The 24,649-nt window shown below is 36.9% G+C and overlaps 2 protein-coding genes across 8 annotated transcripts in view; both read right to left on the bottom strand.

Moving 5' to 3' along the window:
- Positions 1–624: 624 nt before the first annotated feature.
- LOC306857161 (transmembrane protein 51-like) lies at positions 625–9,807 on the bottom strand. 2 transcript variants are annotated; one of them, XM_079396905.1, is made up of 3 exons: positions 9,631–9,807; positions 5,205–5,664; positions 625–2,327 (listed from the first exon to the last, which is right to left on the bottom strand). In XM_079396905.1, exons 2-3 carry the CDS (start codon positions 5,582–5,584, stop codon positions 1,904–1,906), a joined length of 804 nt encoding a protein of 267 aa, XP_079253031.1. In that variant the 5' UTR covers positions 5,585–5,664; positions 9,631–9,807; the 3' UTR covers positions 625–1,903. The 2 variants fall into 2 exon arrangements, with proteins under 2 accessions (XP_079253031.1, XP_079253032.1); XM_079396906.1 differs by having other exon boundaries at positions 9,613–9,802.
- An 825-nt stretch (positions 9,808–10,632) lies between these two features.
- Positions 10,633–24,649, bottom strand: part of LOC306856866 (kazrin-like) — an 87,174-nt gene continuing 73,157 nt past the window's right edge. For 2 of the 6 annotated variants that reach the window (XM_079396385.1, XM_079396386.1), the window contains 12 exons: positions 22,100–22,236; positions 21,740–21,910; positions 20,358–20,538; positions 20,145–20,278; positions 18,549–18,675; positions 14,530–14,729; positions 13,727–13,845; positions 13,407–13,638; positions 13,217–13,318; positions 12,795–12,961; positions 12,307–12,415; positions 10,633–12,198 (listed from right to left, as the gene is read on the bottom strand). In XM_079396385.1, the coding sequence (XP_079252511.1) occupies positions 12,040–12,198; positions 12,307–12,415; positions 12,795–12,961; positions 13,217–13,318; positions 13,407–13,638; positions 13,727–13,845; positions 14,530–14,729; positions 18,549–18,675; positions 20,145–20,278; positions 20,358–20,538; positions 21,740–21,910; positions 22,100–22,236 (1,838 nt within the window). In that variant the 3' untranslated portion in view covers positions 10,633–12,039. Of the gene's footprint in view, positions 12,199–12,306; positions 12,416–12,794; positions 12,962–13,216; positions 13,319–13,406; positions 13,639–13,726; positions 13,846–14,529; positions 14,730–16,400; positions 18,676–20,116; positions 20,279–20,357; positions 20,539–21,739; positions 21,911–22,099; positions 22,237–24,649 lie in introns of those variants that run through there. The other 4 variants (XR_013783043.1, XM_079396388.1, XM_079396387.1 and 1 more) reach the window with 4 other exon arrangements.

Genomic DNA, 24,649 nt, shown 5'->3' with positions numbered 1-24,649 from the left:
TTCCGCAAGTTTATTTACCAAATAAACAAGTAAAAATGGACATACCACATGGAAAAATACTAGTCTATAGTCATTTATAGTAAATACTATGGTATTTTTGAACCATACTATAGGAAAGTACTTTAATTTGTGTTAATTCTTAATTCTATAGCCTGATATGACAGTAATATTAACAAATTACTTTACCCAATACTGTACCAAGTTTTCTACAACTATAGGGTATATTATAGGCTACTACAATACAGTTTACTTTAGTAAAGTATACTAGTGCTTATTAATTTATCAGTTCACTATACTACAGTATGCTGTAGCATTCATTTAAGTGTTGTAAATACTATAATATATACAGTATAATACTATAGTATGGTTCAAAAACACTATAGTAGCCTATTTACTATAAATTACTGTAGTATTTTTCATGTGGGATGATTTGAAGTGGATTAGGCTGATTATTCAGTACAGTACGTCAAACAGCTGTAAATGTTAGGATGGAGAGTGAGATCAAATTGGTCATCACTGACAGTAACTCAATGTTGTTTGTACGATTCTGAGCCACTAGGTGGCAATACAAATTAGCAGACATTAGTTTTCAACTTGGGGAAACCATAAAGATGAACAAAAACACAGATTTAAACTATTTTATTATATCCCGCAAGAAATAAATAACATACAGAGCATTTCTGCTTTAAAATATTACCAGTATCACCTGTATCAATTCCTTTTGTCAAAAGTAAATCTACAACAAAGCCATCCCTTCTCCAAGATTTCACACCTTAATAAAATAAACTGAATTAAAACTAAGGCAATTAAACTGAAGGCTATTTAGCTCACATACAAAAGGACATCTACAGGACCTTGTTCAGTTTGGTTAACAATAATGTCAACAACATTTTTGTCACTGAAAATGGACAATCTGTAGCATGATGGTTGTTTGTCCAGTCAAACTGCAGGTGGAATAGTTAGCCCATCTATAAAATTCTCATTTGCACTTCAGTAATTAAATGTTGAGTTGCCCAAGAAACAAAAGTTTGCCATCCAGACCCTTGTTTTTATATCACTTATTAGAATTTTATATTAATGCAGAATTTGTTCTAACATCATTATACTAAATTTTCCTGAGTTTTAAGAATACTTTTAATTCCATTCTATTTCAATACGTTTTAATTTTGCACCCTTAAAATGCAAAGAGCAATACATTTAAAGAAATACAAAGTTAATTGCAAACAGAACAGTGACACATTGTTAACAAACACACACTGAAATATTAATTCCATTATTAATTGGATTAATTGGAGTGGGACTGAATAAATTAGTTAAGTAAATTCGTGAGTATTAAATCTTCTACTGTAAAAGTTAATTTTGTATCCCTGCATTTTATCTGGTTCAAATGTACTATATATTCAGAATAAAAAAATGGAGCTGAAAAACTGGACATTCAGATTTAGAATAACATTAAGAAAATGTGAGAATAACATTTAAAAAAGTGATTTTTTTTTTTTTTTTTTACGAAAGTTATTTTCCAAAACAGTAATTAGCATTTGGCCACACAAGTTTGATAGGATTCTTCAGCTGTAATGTATGTAGTTCTTTGGAAGTAAACTGTGAAGTAAATCTCTCGGGCGCTCACAAGAGACGCGCTGTGGCATTCATATCCTTACTCAAACAGTTTTAATACGATACACTACTGTAATCCATTCTTCAAATATAAAAAAAGTTTGTTAAAAAACATTCAAGTATGCTTTAGTGTTTTGTCCAAGAACTGATGACCGTATCCTATTTCATAATTTGGCAGATTTTGAGACACATTTATAGCTCTCACTAAAACTTTTCACTTTTGCACAGATGAGTCAACATTTTACACCCCAAAGATGCAAACACTCAAAAAATCCAGTGATTGAAATCATTAGACTACTTCTGTGGGTAGTTGAGGGGGCTTGTCCTCATACTGTGGTGGTGGGGTCAGTGGTTCGATTGTCACAATCCGACTCTGTCCAGGGTTTTGGATATTCAAACGAATATCCTTCATGTGCAGCTTCTCTGACTTAATCCTGCGCACTCGGAGAGGTCTGAGGATGCGACTGGCCCTGCTGCTGCTGTGTGCGGGTGCTGCAGGCTGAGGTTTGGGGCCAGAAGCTGGCTGAGGGGCCTCTTGGACATTAACTTCTCTAGGCTGCTGGCCTTCGTTTTCAACAGCACCAATCAGATCCTCATACGAGGGCAGCTGGTAACTCTGTCGCAAGTTGCTCTGCCGAACAGGGTACCGTCCGCTGGTGACCGCCTCCTCATAGGTAGGAACATCATAGCTGGGTGCTGGTTCATCAGTTGACCTAATATTACACAAAGAAATTATGACATGAGTTGCATGCAGGTAAACATAATATTTCGTCAATATGCTTCATCTAGATGGATCTGAACAAAACTAGGGATGCATAAAATATATTATCAAGATGAGTACACCCTCCTGAAAATTACAAAAAAAAAAAAAAAAAGTGTATAGGTTTAAGGCTATTTTTGATCTACAGGTAAATATATTGAACCAAAACTTTTAAAGACATGTAATTTCCTGACAATTAAAAGTGTTATATAGCCCATTGAATCATACTCAGACTTAATGCTGGCAGCAGTGGAACCACTTGGGAGAGAACTGCCAGGTGACTTATTTCTTAGCATAAAAGAGGACAATGTTACAAGAGGAATACCAAATTATTGTTTTAAGTGTGAAAATATAGCAGAAGTAGCACCGACATTCAAAAACAATGGACCGGTGACAAGGCTCCTGAAATAATCAGGTCTTCGCTTTCATTTAGTGATGAGTGAATTTTTGCTAGAAAAAGAGCAGGAGAAATAACATGCAAGTGTCTCAGAGCCTGCAAAATGAAAAAAGTGACACTTTATCTCACAGAGTATGACGCAGCCTGTAGAAGTGACATGCATGGTTGTTGTCACCACTAGAGTTACCTTCTGTAGCCAAAGCAAAATAAACTAATTTAACCTCTTCCAAGGCTTCTGGGAATCCATACTCTGGTCTCAAGAGACCAAGTCAATCATTTCAGATCCAAAAGCATCAGAAATGTTGTGGTGTTGCTAGAGGAGGAATACAGTGAGAAGTGCTTGGTACCCACAGTGATGTTCAGTGGTAGTAAAGCTTTTATATAGGGTTGAATGAGTGCTGAAGGTGTAAGGGAGTTGTGCTTTATCAATGCTGTCATGAATTCACACACTACTGTGTGAAGGAATACAAAAACTTGAAACATAAGATGCTACCCTCCCCTCATGAAGATATTCATTCTCCCAAGGTGAAAATCAGTGGACATGTATTTCACCCAATCTTATCACTTTTGAGCAGCTGTGGGGGATTCTTTAGAGACGAGCTGAGCAAAACCCCCCATTAAAGACCAGAGCATTCAAGGAGGTCATCCTCCAGGAGTTAAACAGGACAGATGTGAAAATCTGAACATGAACTTGTACACTCAGTGCCAAGAAGGGTCCAAGCAGTATACTTAAAGTTCTGGAGGACATACGGAGTACTAGAATATTATACATTTGCTGAATTAAATCTAGGATGTACTCATTTCTGCAATCCTTCATTTAAACAAAATTGTCTAATTTACTTATCTTACAGAAAATATTTGCATATGTTTTGTTGTTTTTATTAAGTATATGTTTAATACATTTAAATTTTGTATTCATTTGTATTAATTATATGTATGTATGCATGTATGTGTGTATATGCATGTGTGCGTGTATATACTACACACACACACACAATTAATAAATGAAATCAAATCTGAAAGAAAAAAAATTCTCTCACACACATACCTGGGGAACTGTACTTTTCTTAAAAGTGTTTTTAAAAGAATCAAATCAAGGCTGCATTTATTTATTTTATTTCTATTTTAATATATTTTAAAGGGTCATATGATGCAATTTCATGTTTTCCTTTGTCTTTGGAGTGTTACAAGCTGTTTTGTGCATATATAATATCTGTAAATTTGCAAAGATTAAAGTCTCAAACCAAAAGAGATATTCTTTATAAAAGTTAAGACTTGTCCACGCCCACCTAAAATGGCTCATTTAAACACACCCCCACGTCTACGTCATGGTGTGGGAAGATTTGCATAACACCACCCAAACGTATATGCAATGAAAAAAGGCTTTTATTCTCGCTGAAATATTGTTGCTGCCACCGGCGCCATGTCGTGGAGATGCTGTGTTTCGTTGTGAAAGCAAAAGTACATCGTTTGGCCTTCCAAATGACTACACAACTAAAAATCAGTGGTTAAGTTGTATTTACAACACTGTTCCAGAACAGTATAACGCAAATATTCGAGTATGTGCAGTGCATTTTACGGAGGACTGTTTCCTGGTCCCGGGAGAGAGTAGCCTACAATGTGAACACTATGAATGGCTGTGAACACTATAAAGTGGGTCAATTCCAACGTTGCAAGGACAGTCTGGTGCTTCTGACTCACAGCCTGCAAGTACGTTTTGATATGTTTTGAGCAGTGTAGAGTAGTGTCTGTTTGGCGTTTCTACGATCACAAATGCAGACATGGTGTTATGTTTACGTGGCATGGTGTGGCGCAACGCGAAAAATGACCGTATGAGTCATTATAATCAGTAATTATGTCCTGCAACAAATGCCTCGTTTATAATGGGTTATATTGTTTTAGTCTCGTCGCGCTGGGACACGGCATCACAACACAGTAAGAGGCGTAACATTTTCGTCACACGCTCGAGGTATTTGGCCAATCACAATGCACTGGATAGCTGGCCAATCAGAGCACACCTCGTTTCTCAGAACGATGAGCTTTGTAAAGATCGACGCGTTCCAGACAGGCGGGACATTGAGGAGCAACAATAATGTATGTGGAAAATAATGTGTTTTTTGAACCTCGAACCGCGTAAGCACATTGCATTACACCAAATACACAAAATAATGTTCTTTTTAGCAACATCATATGACCCCTTTAAAAACACATCTGTTCCTGTGATGGCAAAGATGAATTTTCAGCAGCCATTATAACATAACTTTTCTTATTATTATCAATGTTAAAAACTGTTGTGCTCCGCTGCTTAATATTTCTATGAAACCTGATACATTGTTCATGATTCTTTGATGCATAGAATGCTAAAAAAGCAAAAGCATTTATCTGAAATTAAAGTTAACAAAGAAAGTTTAATGAGTATAGAGCAGTACTCACTCCTCATCCTGATCTCTATGGACACGATCCACATAATCAGCACCGCCTACACCTGTAGTTTCCTGTTGTCTCCTTCGCTTCCTGTTCCTCACACCAAGACATATAGCAAGGAGCAATATGGCAACACCAGATCCAACCAGCACAAATGCAACAGACAATGTCTTCCCTCCATCACTGCTGTCACTTCCGTCATTCGTGGTTGTAGCATTGTTCAACTTTGTTTCAGAAGGAACTATGCTCCACACGATCATGACAACACCGAGTGCCACCAGGCCCACTCCCAGTGCACAGAGAGCATACTGGGAGCCTGAGCTACTGGCGTCTCTGTTAGTGGGTGAACGCCTGTTTCCTGAACACAGAGGCTGCCCACTGTAGCACATAGCTGTAAAATCTCCTCTTCACTACTCAAACACACACTTACCCCGGAAGGGAGGTCCAAATGTGGAGGATGAGAGTAGAACTGTAACATAGAAGCAAAAAAAAGAGACAAACGTTATAAAAATCTCAATGAGGAGGAAATACTTCCTGGAAATGACTGGGAATGGGGCCCAGGTATCAGAAGAAAAGGGTTTCTGTGTTTCAGCTCATTCGAGACAGACTCCACAGGAAATAACAATCCTTTTGGCACAATGCCACTTTAGAGGTCAAATAGAAGCATTTAGCATTTCATGGAAAGGACTACCATGTAAGGACATTATACCACTTGGTAAAACTCTTAATAAAAATTCAGTACTGTTTGTGATGTCAGACTCATATTTACATTGGAAGACTGACCTATGGCATTGAAATTACAAAGAGAAGACAGACTTCTCTCTGGTGATGCATATTGGACTTCTCAAATTATTTAGTCTACGAAAACCCTGCTCCTTTCATCTGTACATGAGCCCTCACATATTACAATGATCAGGTTTGGTCATGGTCATGAAATGCAGTTTCAGAATTTTATATTGTTTCTCGCGGTTAGTTTATAAAGTTTGTAAAAAATTTTGCACCAAAAATTATGACGACGATGCATGTTAAGAGGCGTGTCGAATGGGAAATCTTCATGTCACAATTCTCCTAATTTCAAATCTGAGCATTTTAGATGGGTAAAGAATAATTCATATTTGAAAATGGGGAGTTTTTAAACTTACAGCGTGTTTTTATTGTAGAGTAACCTGTTACATGTGTAAATATCAAGAACATTTTGATTCTCCATTTCATGACCCCTTTAAACAAAATTACAATTATACAAGTCAATCATTTTTCTTAGTGTTTTGTACTATATAAACAATATTGAAAATGGCATATGATGAATATGATATAAATGGAAGTGATTTTGCGCACTGCAGATGAAAAACCATAAAACCTGGCAGAAAATACATGAGTCAACAAAGACGTTTCCCATCATTCTGTGCATGTGACAGTATGAAAATAATAAAAGACACAGATAAGGCATCAATTACACACCCGGTAAACATTTATTTATCTTCATTTCTTTCCACAAGCACTAAAAAGCTTCTTGTTTTCGTCAGAATGTGATAAAAGAAAAAATGTGCATATGAAATTTCAGCCAAAAATCTAAATTATGATTTCTGAACTCCTCAGATGACAGCATCATTATTGAATACAGGGACCATTTCAGTGGGATAAAATAAGTGCATTAAAGATAATATGTGACCCTGGACCACAAAACCAGTCTTAAGTGTACATTTTTGGAAATTGAGATTTATAGATAATCTGAAAGCTGAATAAATAATCTTTCCATTGATGCATGGTGTGTTAGGATAGGATAATATTTGGCTGAGATATGACTATTTGAAAATCTGGAATCTGAGGGTGCAAAAAAATAAAATAAAATTTGCCTTTAAAGTTGTCCAAATTAAGTCCTTAGCAATGCATATTACTAATCAAAAATTAAGTTTGATTATATTTATGGTAGGAAAGTTACAAAATATCTTCATGGAACATGATCTTTACTTAATATCCTAATGATTTTTGGCATAAAAGAAAAATCAATCATTTTGACCCATACAATGTATTTTTGGTTATTGCTACAAATATACCCCAGCGACTTAAGACTGGTTTTGTGGTCCAGGGTCACATATTTACAAACACTTCTATAATCTTTCCCACATTCATACTCACTCCATAACATCAACAAAATCTTTCAAAGTCTGTCCTTGAAAGTAAAGGTTAAGACCCATCAGGAAGACACTGGTTACGTTCACTTAAAAAGAAACCTTAGAAAGGTCCAGTGTACAGAGGTTAGGCTGCTGCCGTACACTAACTGTTTCCATAACAACACAGCATTGTTCGCTTGTGAATGTGGGTACTTCACTGTGCTCAGAATGAAAATGGGGAGGGGGTGTCATTTTAGGTAAAAGCTACTTTAAATTCATATTAAAACAGGGCAAACAGCCTCATCTATTAGCAAAACCAAATTTCCTGTTTTATCCTTGCAAAATGCTCACAATTGTTTGTATATTTATACAATACATTTAACTTAAAATATTTGGCTGTTACAACATGTACATACTTCTGCAAATGTTTTTGTGAATGTAAAATGTTAGGTTGTTAGGTGACTGTGGATATGCACGGTTATCGTAAGGTGACATTTTGAGTGGTTTTTACGAAAGTTTTCCTTTATGTGATCAGGTAGAGCACTAAAAAAAGAAATCACGATTGCAGGCTTTGTGGGACCTTTCAGGATGACTCATCCATCCGCCTGTGGGTGTCATTTATTTGAGAGGGGGCATAGTGAACGGTCAAATGTGTTTTATAATGTTCACATTTCGATTTACAACAAGCAGCTTGAAGTAAAAAATAAATAATGAATCCTGTTATTCATTTTTTGAGAGGAGCGGAGAGATAGTAAAAAGAGAAAGAAAGAGCAATTGTCTGTGTAGAAAGAAAGTCTTACATCTTTAGGGGCACTAACAAAACAGGTTTTTCACAGAACAAGACATGACAAGCACTGCAAAATGTGCACGCTAATTGTAAAAGCCTGATTTGTTTCTCAAGACTGGCAGGAGAAGTCTTGTTCAAAGGGATTAAAAAAAAACAACAATACAATTCATCCTCAAGAATAAGATGTTGTGAGAAAATTACTTTTCATTTTATTGTATTTTTTTGCACAATTCTCATCTTAAATGAATGCAATATATTAATGGCATGTAGATTTGGGTACGTGACATGTCTACAAAGGAGTCCATGAGAGCAAAGAACATTAAACTCTGGTCAAAACAAAAGAAACATAAAATAGGGAAATATGACAAAAGACCAGGAAGGCCTGTCCAAATACACAGAGTAACACTTGCCCTGTGTACTGAAGTAAACAGACACAGAACCACAGATCACTAAATGCCCCATCTAAACATGCACCCCATGACCTTATCTGAACATATTCTAACAGAATACAAAGCAGAATAGTCACACAACTCATTAAAATGAACTGGTTGCAATACAATTGGGTTGTAACTGTGGGTAAAACAAGGCCAGTCACACTGATATATACTCATACTCCAATCGCTATAATAATAATAATAATAATTAAAAAATGGAAGTGATTAGAGGAACTTAGCATTTAATCGTGTGATTGAAGTATGTCCTGAGAGCCTTAATTCTTGATAAACTCCCTCCATGTCAAATGATAAAACTGAACAATCTATTTCAGGGAAATTAGGTTTGTGGCCTTGAAGTGAATTACAAAGATAAGATTCAAACCAAAAAAATCAAAAACAATTAGCTATGGAAACCGATGGAGCAAGTGACGTATGAAGTTAGAAATCAATCTTTTAGCACGAGTGATGATGACTATTTATTTTTTTTTTTTTTGATATTAATGAGCTATGGTGCTGTTTAATTATTTAAAATTATTTACATATGTTGAGTATCCTGTTCGATTTTCATGCATGTTTGAGTTATATTAGATTGTCTTGTTTCCATGTAAACTGGATACTACTATTGTTACTGTGGAAGCCAAATTAAATAATAAAAAATACACTAATTCCGTAAGCTTCTTGCACTGTTTGGACGAGATGGCATAATAATTTATGATTATTCAGCTTTAACAATAAGTAGTAACCTTGGAAATTCGCCGGTTAGCATAGTAAACCCTAGCAGATCTACAGTTTCTACAGTTTTAAAGCGTCATTGTCTACAGTACAAAATATCCTGCACTATTGTGCACTAAAATATAAATGATTGATGCATGAATGTCATCTTACTGACATGAAACTAATATCACGAGGAAGGTTCACTATATTTTTAAACTATTTGAAACAATAGGCTAGTAGAAGAAATTTTGCAAAGACTCTCCGGTGTTGTGTGAGTGAAACATCTCAACGATGCAGAATAACGACAAACGTGACAAAAACAAGGTGAATCTAAAGTGTACGGCCTGAGATAAGTTCAACGCCCTTCGCACCTTGTGTCGTGAAAGTACCTGAGACAGGTGTCGCTCCCAGCCGCAGGTGAAACGAGCGTCCTCAGGAGCCTTTCATTCGTTTAAAGAAGGAAAAACGGTATGGATACTCTAACTCTAATCCCACTCAGTCTGTTTCGACAATTTACAGGCTTAAACAGAGACAGGAACTTTGTTCAAAATCAAGTCGAGTGCTATGAGTTTAGTACGACGCTTGGTCCTAAAGCGAGTCGGATGTAGGGTTAGAGGAATGAAACAGCTGTTCGTGGTCCTACAACCCGGAAAAGTACGGGTTTCCTTGGGAAATACCTAAAAGTTTTTACAATAGCAGTTTCGATTTATCAGTAAATTAAGGTCTGCAGGTAAAATTCATAAATCCTTCCATATTTTGTTCTAAAACACACATTTCACAGTCAGTAGAAACTCCCTTAAGTTATTTTTTTTCTCAGAATAAAAGATCTATTCAAACTTAAATTGAAACTTGAAACGTTTCTAGCTGTGTAAATAACACAATTTGAAAGTTTGTGGTTGGTGAGATATTTTAATGTTTCTGAAAGAAGTCTCTGAGGCTCACTTATTTGATACAAAATAAAATATAAACAGTTGTGAAATACAGCATTCTTACGATTGAAAATAACTGCTTTCTAATTTAATGCAATTTATTCCTTGATAGCAAAGCTGAATTTTCAGTAGTTATTTCTCCAGTTTTCAGCGTCACATATGATTTTATCAATGTTAACAAGTTGTTTCAGTGTTGTGCTGCTTACTATTTTTGTGGAAACTTTGATACTTTTTTAGGATTCTTTGATGACTAGATTGAAATCTTCTGTAATACAGATGTTTTTGTCTGTCATGCCTGATCAAGTTAATGCATCCTTGTTAGAAAACAAAAACATTTCTTATAGGCTAATTCGTTAAAATAAAGTATTAATTTCTTAAAATCTTACTGACCCCAAACAAATGAACAGCAGTGTATAATATATAAAACCAACCTGATAAACAAACGCACAGCAACACTCAAATACATATATGTAGAGATTTATTTTTCTATACAGATTATTGTGTCAATGACACATGGTATGAATCTATATACAAATGTTTCTCAAAAGTACAGTTTCACTAATGCCACAAGATACAGTGATATAAAATGATTAGTGATTGCAAAACCTACCTTAAAAATGCACCATTACTGCTATATTCTTGAGCTGTGCATCTCCTAGCGCTGGTATGCTGTGCAACTGACGACAAACTGTCTATCAATAGACAATCTGAATCAAACCCAGCAGGAAATCTGTGATTCATAGTTCCTAACCATTACTAACCAACCATTCCTAACCAGATCTTGAACAAGATCTGAAAATAATGATTGGTTGAATTTATGAAACACAATCATTAATCGATTCGTGTTATCTAATCTGTGTGGACCCAATGACAGGGGCTGTTTGCATAAAAAGCCAATGCTGTTGTACACTGAGCTGCTAAACTTGTTTTGCTCTCCTTGCCCCGTGGCTCCAAGTGGCATAACACAGCTGTAGAATGTGCAGTGCATGTGCTGCATTGGTTTATAGATTATATTCTGCATTTTACCTTTCATACAGTCTTCTAGGAACATTGCTTATGACAGAAAATCATTCTCTGACTCCGTAAAAAAAGAAGATCTAACCAGATCACACTTCCATTTCCTTATTGTGATTGATAGTCACTATACAATGCATTTATATACAAATATATTCCATTGAACAAATTGAACTGCATGCATGGTAAGAGAGAGGTGTTAAAAGTCACAAACAGGGAATAAAAGAGAAAAAAGTTTTTTTTTCATTAATTTCCCAAAAGTTTTTTTTAATATACATTATGCGGGAAAACTCATTTCAATTAAACTGGAGTAATCCTTATGAGACTAATCTATTACATTGCTACTAAAGTGGTGGTTGCTTTTAATTTGATATGCAAATGAGACTCTGAAACACAAACATCTTAGCAGATGTCAACAGTTGTATTAAAACAAAGAGAAGACTTCACTGTGGCATTCAAAGTGTTTTCACTATAAATTCACAGCGCTATTCCTCGTTCCAGCATTTCCCGTAACTTTAAACAAGCACAGTGTTGCGATGACCTTGATGTAGAGAATGGACATCTGAACATGTGGTATTGATTTGAGCTGCATACCTACAGTTCTGACTGGAATTTTACGGGAAGTTTATCTATGCATTATGTTAGTAACAAAATATTTGCTTTTTAATGCAGCACGTCTATAAAAATTTTAATTAAGTGCTTAGTTGTGATTTGTTGCCAATACAAAATTCTCTAAAGTGCAAATGGTCAATTCTCAAATCTCTTTTAAAAATAACTGAGCTTATTTGGTCCATTTAGAGGTTCGAGGAGGCTCATCCTTCCTAGTTCATCCAAGGCAAACACAGACCGTTGCCCTCAGACATTAGTGATCTCGATGCTCGAGTAACCGTGCATGGGACTGCCCTTGGTCCTCTGCAGGATCTTGATGCGATCTTCTCTGGGTGGTGATCCACAGCCGCCTTGAAAAGTCAAGTCTCTCCCAACAGTGACCAGTGGATTGAATCTCAAAGGGCTCTGAGGAACGACAGAAAGGTTATTTATCCTTTTACAAATCATCAACAATAACAGATAAGCGCATAGACAAAGTCCACCATTTGTCTCGATTTTGTTTTGTGTCAATACCTTGCCAACTTTTTGCCTGGGAGAAAATCCTTCCTCAGTTTTGCGGCAGTTTGAGACAGGAGAATGTGTAGGAGTCCCCTCTTTCCTGTAGTCCTGAGCCTGGTTAGTTCTGTACAGAAATAGGCCTACTCAGTCACACTTGTTAAATCAATGCAGCTATTGTTCAGCAAAGTGATCATAACTTACTAAATAAATACAAGCATATGAATACCTACCCCTAAACCTACCCATCTCCACCCCTAAACCTACCAATCTCCACCCCCTAGATGTGGATCCAACCACGCCCCCTGGATCTTGTGGGCTGCAGTGAGCCCTACTTGGGCAAATTGCTCTTTGAAATGAGAGGTAGAACGGTAAAGGATTTTGAAAAGTCAATTTTTAGGATGATGACTAGTGCTCTAATAACTGTCACTTGCAATTTAGATTGTTATATACTTCTGGACTATAGAATAGTCCCTATGACTATACTGAAATGAAGCTTCACACACCTTGCGGGGTTGAGAAGCACTTTCATTTCCTCGTATAGATGACGATGGATCATGTGTTTATTGCTGGGGATGTCTAGGGCCTTGGCCATGGTGTCTGCACTGAAGGTCGGATCTAGAACCATCACTGCACCGTGGATGCCACTGTTCTGAAGGCTGTCAGCATACTCCTGCATAAAAGACAATTATTTCAACAGGTTGGACATTTTATCAGATATATTTATACAATTATACATTGTTAAAAATGGTGTAGGTATCCAAATATGTATTGAGAACACTGATATTCCTCAGACACAAGTTTGGGGTTGTCGTAATGGCTGTTGAAAATTCAGCTTAACATATTATTCATTTATTTAGCATATTTTTTATCAAATAAATGCTACCTTTGTTAGCATTAGAGACCTCTTGTATGAACTTTGTATTACCTTAAGATCAATGTCCCGGATCCATTTAATGACTCGGTGGCTGGTCCAGACCACTGGATCCAGATCTCGATTTTCACACTGAGCACGACGTGCCTGTATAATCTGCAAAAAATTTATGATATTTTACAATATCACCAACAACATTTTATATTTTCAGAGTGAATGTGACAGTATATACAAAAATTATTGCCTCTTTGTCAAAGTTGAGCATTTGCAGAAGCTGAATAGCTGACAGAATGCTGGTAACATGGAACTTGTTGGTGACGTTAAAGATGGCCTCCAGGTCTCTCCGTGTGATAGAGTTCAGTAGTCTGCCATCCACCAACTGGTTGTGGAAGACCTGGGAGTACTGGGGAAGCCCAACATCACTCAGCCAAGTCTTAGACACCCAGTGATGATCCATATCAGCAGCTTTGGAAAGTCTGAGGGACACAAATGTGACACAAAATCAGTGCCAATGCAGTCTAATGTGCGCCTCCTGTATGCTTGTGCAAAGGTATGCCTACTCACCCCCGTCCATTCTCTGCTTCTCTGTAGTCCTCAATAGCTAGACGGAGCTTCCTGCGGTGCATTGGGCTGTTGATGCCCAAACCCAGCTCCAGATCCTCATCGGTCAACCCCAGCAACACCTGCAACAGGAAGCAGCTCGCTGTGACATCATCACCCACAGACGAGTAAATGTCGCAAGGTATTCCGGTTAAACTGAGTAATCAGTAATTAGGTTACAAAGTAAATATTTGTTGGATGTTAAGATAAAGTACTAATTAGCAGCCACATAACTGAAAAGTAATCTTAGAATGTCACTTAATCAAGGAGAAGTTTATAAATGGCTTGTTAGTTGTGTTTAGACACTTCAGATGAATCACTACAGATTAATCACAGTACATTAAGACAATTGTTTTGTATTATAAGTTTCTGAAATGTTGTTTACATATGCAAATAAGGCATTATCTAATTAAATTAGCACTGATTTGCATACATTTCCAGAACAGAAATCTGAATACTGGATAAAGCCAGGTTTTCTTTTTGTTGACATATTAGAGTAATTGGTTTTTACAGAAGGGATTTTAGATGTCATCATTTGGATTTGAACACTCTAAAATCCAGAAAATAATGTTAACAGGAAGAAAAAAAAAATGGAAATCTACAGACCAAATAGAAACGGTGTAATAAAATGAACTCTTAAATATGTATTTTATGTCTTCTGTCCAATCTCAAAATTGAGCAGTGCATGAAAAAAAGGTTTTGCATGTAGTACCTTGCTTTAAAAAGGGCTGAAAAAAGCATAGGCCAAAAAAAAAAAAAGCATTTACCTTTCCACTCTTGACATTCTCTGAACAGGCACGGATGTACATGGGCATTGCCATGACAACCTCCAACCAGGCCTGCACAGTGACAGCCTTCCACAGAGACATGGGCTTGCTGCGTGTAAGCTCCGCCTGCTGTAGCCGCTCCAGCTGCTCCTCGCCGTCTGATAGGCTGGGATGGTTCTGGCTGGAGAGACTGTCTGAGTCTGGATTGGTCAGGAGGGGCAGGAATAGGAGGGAGGGGGGCAAGTTTAAGGGGTTCAGAGGGGTTGAGAGCAAAACAAAATCGCCTTATCCATTCTGCACATAAAGCTTGTTTATTGCTGTCAGGAAAAGCACCCACCTCCATATCCTCCTGTTTCATTTCAGTATTTCTGCTCTTAAAATGCTTCTTAAATGAATCATTGCTTTCAAGCAAGAACCAGCCGGATGTGATAAGGCCTGCGGTTAACATTGACAGGCCTTATCTATTTTCATATAACCCAGACACCGTCTGAAGCAAAATCACTTCCACATTTACTACCTCAGACTTTCACAACAAAACCACATGACCTCCTCCCCTTTGCTGTGTGAAGCTAACATTGAATATACTTATTTTTTATGATAATCTACTAACTAGAACATTTTACAGCATTGTTTTCTATCGCAGTCCTTTTTGTGATACACTGTAAAATCAAGTTTTAAGTAAAAATTATTGGAGAATGTTTTACAATACTGTAATTTCTTTATTGTTACTGAAATTTACTAGCAAACTATTTACTAGTAAACTATTTGGTTAAGCTTAAAATCATACAAATACATTTTATTATAGACGTTCCCTATAATATATTGTAATTTATTATATATTACACATTCCATTACACCACACCAGTCACCGGATTTTATGAAATGTGCATAATCCACTAATGTAGTTTCATGTTCATACCAGCAGGGAGCGCCCTATATACACTGAGCTAATGCTGGTGCAGTGATGCCATTCTTAAGGTGCTTGACTTTCAGTCGAATCTGTATGAATTAGATGTATAACTAATTATTTAGATTATTTGGTGTCTATTATAGACCCCACCCCACGCTAAATTTGTGACCTGGCAGGTATAAAACAAGATTGAAGTCACCCTGAGGGTTCAGCGAATCATCCTTATCTCTAGGTTTCATCCGATTTTAATTAGCTGAAAAAATGACCTCTATAAAACTCATTATCTGATGGGCATCAGGGCAGAGGACACCTTTTTCAAACCTTTAGAAGAAATTGGTACTCGTCTAAGCAAAGACAGAGCCTTGACCTTGTTCGAGACATCTGAGAGCATCTGCTGGCTTTTTTGGAAAAATGGATTTTAATGGAGATCGCAATCTGTTTCCATTTCAAGTAATGAGAAGAAAAAACACTCTGAATCTACTGTAGCAAAGCTCTCCAGCGTCTTCACGAGGCTGTAAATAGAAAACCCCAATAAAGAAGGCCTACATAATGTACCTTTTTATGATATATAACTATATACCTCTCAATAAATGTGTAGCATTTTTAAATGGACTCTTAAACTGAATGAAATCAACATCAGTTGGTCAATGAGATGATGTTTCGGGTAGAGGTGCACATGACCGTGCTCATGTTTTGGATAAGGGAGCACATGATAGACTTGTTCCAGTTGACATATTCATATGAGTTATGAATGTAGTGAGTTTGGGGCATTCTCATCCACTGAGGTCAGACAATGTTAGGACACGTGTTAACACAGATGACGGGTAATTACAAATGAAGAGTAGAGCGGGGTCACCCCAAACCACGGCAACCCCTGAACAAGAGGGTTAAGAGGAAACCATTACATGACAACTCGCACACAAACAAACACACAGGGTCAAGAAGAAAGGCACATGAATGTTGGGTTATGTGTTTTTATTTTAAAATAAGTTTTATTTTAATTGTTTTTTTTCTCTTTAAATCTCCAGAATGTTAAAACCTCCTCATCAAGTCTGTAAATTCAAAGATAGTCTGGTTTCATTGAAATGACTTTAAATAAAGTTCTTTAATAGACTTAATCTTATATCTGACATAATCTACTTTACAAACCTTACAACATAAACTCATTAAAATGACATGAGGAATGAAGTTCAGTTTAATTTAAGAGATGGAAAAAATAAAATAAAAATCAGTGCCACCAAGATGCAAAGGAAGGCTTGAAACGGAAAGTAATATATGATATGTCAGCGAGACAAGAGTCATGACATCATTGGGTTTAACATTAATGGAAAATAATGTTTTGGAAGCAGGATGTGTTATGAGTTCTTACAGACATTCTATTTGCACACTTGAGAAAGCAGGAAAAAACTCATTCTTATGTATTTTCTTATGTACGGCAAGCTGCACTATAACCCTTTGGCACTTTACTGATGTAAGGTCAGCACCTGGTCTAACTATAGTCCAGATGTGTGTGTAAATATTCTACAGTATGTAAAAACAAACTTCCACGGTATCACTTCAAAATCTAGCATATTTCCTTACGGATTATAAAATATGTATTTTTTTAAATGGAAACAGTCTAATAAATAATGCTACATGTCTTTTAGAAAAAAGGTGACAGTCACATTGGACCACGCAAAAATAACTTGGACAAGGCCTGTCAGAGACATACTGTAACTTCAGTCCAATTATAACTGAATTACTCTGTCATCATAATTGAACCAAAACTGCCAAAAATATGATTTCATTCCAGACAATAAGGTATAGATTTAGGGAGGTTTTCAATTCCCATTTGTCAAGATTAAAAAGATCCTTGGTGCAGCCTTGCAAGAAGACATAATACACAATAAAATATTTGCTTTCAAATTATCATTTTCCTGTAGGCATCTGTCTGAATGTAACTCTGAGGTAAACGTGCAAAATTCACCTGTTAAGGTGCGGTCACATTTACCATTCAAGTGATTTCGATAGGAATCTGTGTCAGGAGTTTTGTGTGAGGGTAAAAACTGCTCACAAACTTAACACGTTGACCAAAAGAAAGTGACTCTTTTTGCTCGCGGAATCTAGCTGAATTTCGCCAATGTGACCCCACCTTTATGTGCCTCAGTGATTAGATTTCTGAGGTGAACAGCTAAGGCAAACATTTACAAAAAAAAAATCATTGTATCTGGATGTAGCAGAGTATATCGTAATGTTAAACATTAAAAGTGCACTCAGTAATTTTTAGGTAATGTTGCACTGGCGGCCCTGTAGTGGCGTGGATGCAGCATCACACATTGTATACAGGCTGTTATGCAGAATTGTCATTTTCAGCCAGAATAATGTGAAGTCTAGTGATAATAGGTATAGATTACCTAAATAAAATGAGCGATATTAGCCGGTCCCCTTACAGTGACCTGCTCCATGTACAGTTAAATAGCTGTTATTAGGCTCACATCTCGTGGTCATGTCATGTTAACATTTTTCTCTCATCTCTTTGTTTCAAATGTTTAGAACAGGGCAAAAATGACTGAGTGCACCTTTAAATCTTTCGGATGGACCTCATGCTGTGGCGTATGAAGACTGGAGCTCTGGATTTGTGGTAGTAGCAGTCATGAAAAAGAAGCATTCCACATGAAGACATCAGCAAACACAAGGTGCACAAGAGTTCCTATTTACAAATGCTCAGCAGTAATTCAAGTTTCCAGTTTATAAAAAAAGAGACATATTACCACAAATAAAGCATAATAACAGCATAAACATATTCACACGCAAATGATCCCATGTATATATTTATATGAATGTAAACATATGTACATATGCATACATATATAAATATATATTTCATTTACATTGATGTTTTTAAGTGTCATTATGTACATTTCAAGGAGGCAGCAGTTCTTCCTCTTTCCTGTATTTTTCATGGGGAATTCATTTGAAGGCACACACAGACGCTTACGCACGCTCACACACACACGTTAACTCATACAAATCCAGGCGTACATTCCTCACACACACATCTAAACGCTCACACAATAGCACTATCACCAGTCAGCATCCTCCTCTATATAGTAATCAGGGGTGGAAGTACCATCAAACAGGCCCGGATCCAAGGATTTGCGTTGTGATTTTCCCCGGGCAAACACTCGCGAAAGTGAGCCGAGACTCATCTTCTCCTTCTTCTTCTTACGCTTCTGGTCCTCGAGGTCCTCCATGGACTGAAGCAAGAACAAGAAAAGGCAGAAACAGAGACAGCGAAAGAGGAAGGAGAAGAGAGAATTGAAAAGTAATGGTGGACATATGGGGGCAGGTCAGTCATGTGGTTTCATCAGGAATATCAGGAATATCTGCACTCTCTCATCAGCGCCGCTTCAGGGGTCCACACACTCCAAATTTGGTTTATTCGCACTCTCTCATCCTGGATTATGAGATTTTACACTCACAAACATTTAACAACATGCTACAAACAGTTGTTCCAATCCCATTTTTGGTTTGGCAACATTTATGATACCATTGTTGTGAGATATCGTAGTTGACTTAAAATATGATATTGACACGTAATCTTGACAAACACTTTTGTAGATCTTGGTGTTTCTATAGCTGCCCAGGATTGTTAACAAGATGCCACCAGTAAATTTGCTGGTCCTGGCTGATTTAAGATGGACTTCACTCTTAAAAATAAAGGTGCTTCACGATGCCATAGAAGAACCTTTTTGTCTAAATTGTTCCATAAAGAACCTTTAACATCTGAAGAACCTTTCTGTTTCACAAAAGGTTCTTTGTGTCAAAAGAAGATTCTTCAGATTATAAAAAGGTAAGAAAGAGATGGTTCTTTAAAGAACCTTTTGAAGCATCTTTTTTTTGTTGTTGTCCAACCCGAGTAGTTGAAAAGTATACCAAAAATCCCTCTAAAACCAGTCAACAGACCAGAACAATCAATTTGGAAGACCAGTTAAGATCTGCAAACCAGCATAGGTCTTTTGTTTTCTCTTCTGAGAACCAATATTTACTATTATAAAATGGATAGTGTGTCTTTGATGATGACTGGTCACAACAACTGACCAATCGACTATAAGTTGTGCCCAAAAACCTGTCCTTTAGCCATGACTACATTTATAGCATAGCAAAGCCCCCTGTGCCTCATGAGGCAAGACCGTCGTACAAAAACTATTAAAAAATCTCAAATTAAAGGCAAAAAAAAATAAAAATATTTAAGTTATTTAAAATTGTTTTCACTAATTGAAATAAAGCTAAAAAATAATATAAATATTGGATTGAAATTTTTAAGTTAAAACAAGCAGAAATGTTGTTCTGGCTACTAACTGAAATAAGGTTATGTTGAACCTAAAATTACAAAAACTAAAAATGAAAACCAAATTAAAGCTAAATAGAAAAAAGTATATATAATAGTATATAAATTAACATATTTATTACTTAATTAACATTGGCTTCTACATGCCAAATGTGCAAAACATACTCGGTTCGGGCTTGTGGAGCACAGCTAATTCTCACAGGTACAAATCCTCTCTTTTGATTTATCTGCATTAACTACCATCCAGACAAAACGGGCCCCTGAAGCCATGCTAATGAGCAGCGCAGGGACTGAATATTTGAGAAGAGTGAAGGTGGAGATAAAAACAAGTTGGGAAGGCTGATTACTTGGTCGGGGGTGCCAGGCAGCTCTTACATTGCAGAGGGAGTGAGTCCTGTGGCGGGGTGAGTTGATGTCGCTCGGGGTGGATGAGCGGTCGCCATCGGCAGCCGAGGCGTCAGAGATGATGGAGGGCTGGCGGGAGTGACAGGGGCTGATCCTCAAAGCAGCTGCGGTGGCAGGAGATGGGTGTGTGAATGGGCTAAAAGAAGACATCTGGTGTATCTGAGCGTTTGTGTAGGCCTTTACCTTGCCTGTCTGCAGGGTGCGAATGGTACAGGGTCTGTTGACTCTGTCTGATTGCTGCAGTGAGGGGAAGGTCTGCTTGCATCACCCACTCCTGACTGCCGTTCACCACCGGCTCCGATGGCATCGCCAGAGAGTGACGCTTTGGCACGTCTTTAGTGAGGGTGGCCAGAGACTGCTTTGCCTGCGGTACAAAAACAACACACACACACACAAACACACCGTATTGCAGGTGTTATCACAAGAACCATATAAAGTTGGGTCTAAAATTGTGAGACCATGAGTTCAAATGCTTTGATTTTTTAATTTAATAAAAATGTTTTTAATTTCAAATGATGACATCACAGTGTAGGTTTAAAAACATCAATTTGAAATAAATATTTTATAATAAATGTATTTTCTATTAATTGAAGAATATATGAAAAAAAAAAAAAAATAAAAAAAAATAATCGCTGTTTCCACAAAAATATTAAGCAGCACAGCTGTTGTCTAGATTGATAATAAGTAATGTTTCTTCAGCTGAAAATTCAATTCAGTTTGAAATGTATAAAAATAGAAAACAGTTTATTAAAAAAAAGGTTATTTTCATTGCCATTAAAGTGAAATAATTCAACATAAACATAGGAGCCTGATAAAAATGCTTATTTTAGAACAAAATTTCAAACCGCACTTAGAGGCTTTTGCATTTGAACTCTTCATTTATATATATAATTTTTTTTTTTTTAAGTACTGTTAAATATTTCCTAATATTTTAACAGTTAGTATTATAACAAAACCAAAACTTTGATTAATTCCAGGTTTATCTGGCAAAAGAAACGTTCAATGCCCCTGTATATAAATAAAGTTTTTTTTTTTTTTACAATTTTTCAGCATATAAAAAGCTTATAAAACATCTAACCCCTCAAATCGCTCGGGGTGAAAAACAGTGGATTTCAAAATCTCAGTGGGAGTGAAATCATTAGTACGCTTGAGATCCCAGAGTGTGTGTGTGTGTACTAGTGGGGCACAACAGATTACACAGATGAAGTGAGTAATGATGCTATTACTGCACTGTTGACAGCCATGCGCCTCTTCATGGGGATTTTTGTGTGACTGCATGAGACCATATGGCTGTTTACACATCGTACTGCCAATCCAGCAAAATGTAAAATTGCACAATGCAGTTGGGGTTTCATGATCCATCTATGGATCTTAACTGATAAATTTAGAGTATATCTTCAGTCTGAGCTACTGAGACGTCATTTGAGAGCCTCAAATGATAAGAGATGCAAACAGTCAACAGAGAATGAGTTGAGATTAGATAAGAGGTGTAAGTGTTTATGGCATTGTGGGAAGTGGAAGTGTACATCTGTGAGAGAGACGGATGAAGAGAGATGCTATCTCACCATAGTGAGCTCTGCCTCCAGCTCTTTGATTCTGTTCTCCTTCATGTCAATCTGGGAGCATAGGACGCTGGCTTGTTCTGTGGCCTCTTTGGTCTGCCGGCGCAAGTCCCATTTCTCTCTCTCCAGCATGTCCTTCTCTTTAGCCAGAGCCTTTACCGCATCCTCACTCTCCTGCAGGGACAGCACACAGGCAGCTTCGGTCCGTTATACATGTGTAACATTCATACACGCTCAAGAAACTGATGATCTATTTGTATGTGGATGTGGATCAGATTTCATTTTTGAAAGATTATGTCAGAAGATGCACATAAAGTATATAATGAACTGAAGTGTCAGTGGTGAATTTGATGCACAGGTTACCTTTCTGTGCTGGTCATAGTTTCTGATGAAGTCTCGGAGCTGCTCTTCTCGGCTCTCCAGTGTGGTGTACAGCTGCTGCATCTGGTTCACCAGGTCAGCTTTTTCTGCCTTCAGTCGCTTCCGGTCACCCTTCATAGCTATACACAAACATGCACAGTCATAAAATGCAGGGAAAATGCTCTTTTTTAGCACATCTTACAAGTATATAAATATCTGAGTATTTCCTAGTTCATAACATTTATTTCATCATTTTTGCAGTGTGGCTGCAACACAAATACAGGCTTTGTGCCCTTGCATGACACGCGTCTGTGGTTGTCCTCTGACTCCTATCCGTCAGATAAGAGCTGTAGAAATACAAAATGATGGATTACCCTGTGTGTGTGTGTACAAAAAAATAAAAAGAGGCATTCTTTATTGCTGGATTGAAGTGTTTTGTTTTATTATTATCACTAGCATAAATAAAGTTAAAATTAGTTAAAAATAGTGCAGTGCCTCCAGGGGGCACCATGCTCCACTATAAACATCCCACATGGAAAAAAGACATTTGTGTTGTTTGTTCTAAAATAATTAACCATAAACACAAATGCATTCAGTTTCAAGGGTTTCATTTGAGAGGAAGTGTGAGGCGTAACACCTCATGACAATTCAATATCTTTTATTAACATTTCAGTTAAGAGTGTTCAGGGCTGATCTCTTGCAGCTTGTACAAAGTAAATCATTTATTTTACTTGAGGCAACTGTCTCTTTCCCCCTCAAACTGAAGAAGGCTCCTCATTCCACAGTCAAACCCATTTTTCCACTATCATTCAAGAGCATTGACATTCATGAGCACACATGCACCCTGCCACCCATCACTTCTCCCTCTAACCCATCTTCTCGTTACTCCACAAGGGCCAAAATAAGCCAAAATCTGGTTTAGTTTGCTGAAAACTGTGTTTGACGCAGTCTGTCGTGTGTGGAATATTTTTAATAGACTGGCAGGTTGCTTCCAACTCCTGTTTAGGTACTACAGGTGTTACATTACAGACGAAATGACTAAGTGTCAAGTAACACAGTTGACCTAGTGTAAAGTGTGTCAAAACTGAGTGCAGGGCGTTCAATGTACAGGAGATCTCTTTTAGAAGTGTTGAAGAACCATTAGATAATATTTTGATTCCTTTTAGATACTTTGGTCAACACTGTGATATCTGAGACATGTACAGACTACAATATGATGTCATGGTTTGCTGTAGATACTGACAGCTGCTGTTCTGTTAATGTAACTCTAGCCTCGAGACAAAAGAACGAACTGGCTGAAGTTATCTTCTAAAGTTATCTGTTTTAACACTTAATATAAGAATGTCAATAAAAACAACACTTATTTTTTAAGACAGCACCAACACTTTACAAAAGGAGATTAAATGGAGACCAAATGTAGACGTTCTTCTCAGATTGTTCTCCTGAGAAAAATGCAGTTTATCTAGATTACTAGGACGTCTAGGGTGTCATCTTGTGTGATTCAGAAGAGCTCAACAATGTCTCAAACTGTGCTTAGTATTGTCATGACACCAAAAATCTGGGATGAATTTAATATGAACATTATCATAAACATTTCCATTGAGTAAATTGAGTGTTATGCTAGATGCATTCATTTTGTAACTCTTTATTCTTACTTTATTTCAACAATCCTTCAGAAATCATTCTAATATACTGAATAAGAAGAGAATTATAGGCTATATATAAATAATGCATCCCTGCTGAATAAAAAATAGACAGTGCTCCAAACTTTTAAGCGCTTATAAACTGATCATCACTTTACAGCTAAAACAAAATAGTTGCCATGACACTTTTATACGTCAGCAGCACTTGAGTTTACTGCGGTCATACACCACTTTTCAAAAACCCTCCCTTCACACTTCATTCTAAAAGCACGTCCAGCTCACACTGCTGGAACGCACTGATAAGACACACTTCTGAACGAATGACATTATATATCAAAACCCAACTCTTTCTTCCAGTGCTCATGTCCTCTGTTTATACAAGTCTCTCAAATACACTAAAAAAGCATTACACACCAGATAAACAGATAGCAGATAAGATAAGCTACACACACACACACACACACACACACACATTAAAGTATCTGGTGACAGGTAGAAAAAGGCATTTATTACGTTCTCAACTGAAATACACGCCTCACACATACTTGAAAGTTCTCTTTTGATGGCATTTCTTTCATCTTTAAACTGTTTTCCATCCTCTTGACAGACAAGAGTAGATACTACTCTTTATATAGAAATATAAAAAACATACTATGTAATTTTATAATCATACATTTTATTATTGTTAGTTTTATAATAGCAGTATGTGTGATTATTTTTAGATTTCATAAATACATATTACATTGACGATTAATCAAAAGTAACTGAAATTCAGAACCTCCAGTCTAACCGACTAATTTTTCACACATTGTTTTTTTTGTTTTCAGTCCTGTTAATACTTTCCCCAGATTTGCCAGATCCGTGAAAGAAAACAAGCCCGATTGCTATTCAAAATTACCCAATCGCATTT

This window comes from Barbus barbus (genome assembly GCF_936440315.1).
Source record: "Barbus barbus genome assembly, chromosome: 37".
NCBI lineage: Eukaryota > Metazoa > Chordata > Actinopteri > Cypriniformes > Cyprinidae > Barbus > Barbus barbus.
This window is presented reverse-complemented; position numbering and strand designations above follow the sequence as displayed.

Excerpts from the sequence above, each read along its gene's own strand:
- LOC306857161 (XM_079396905.1), bottom strand. The coding sequence starts at position 5,584 with ATGTGCTACAGTGGGCAGCCTCTGTGTTCAGGAAACAGGCGTTCACCC. Across the intron at positions 2,328-5,204 it reads CATAGAGATCAGGATGAGGA|GTCAACTGATGAACCAGCAC; the intron begins GTGAGTACTGCT and ends GTGTAATATTAG.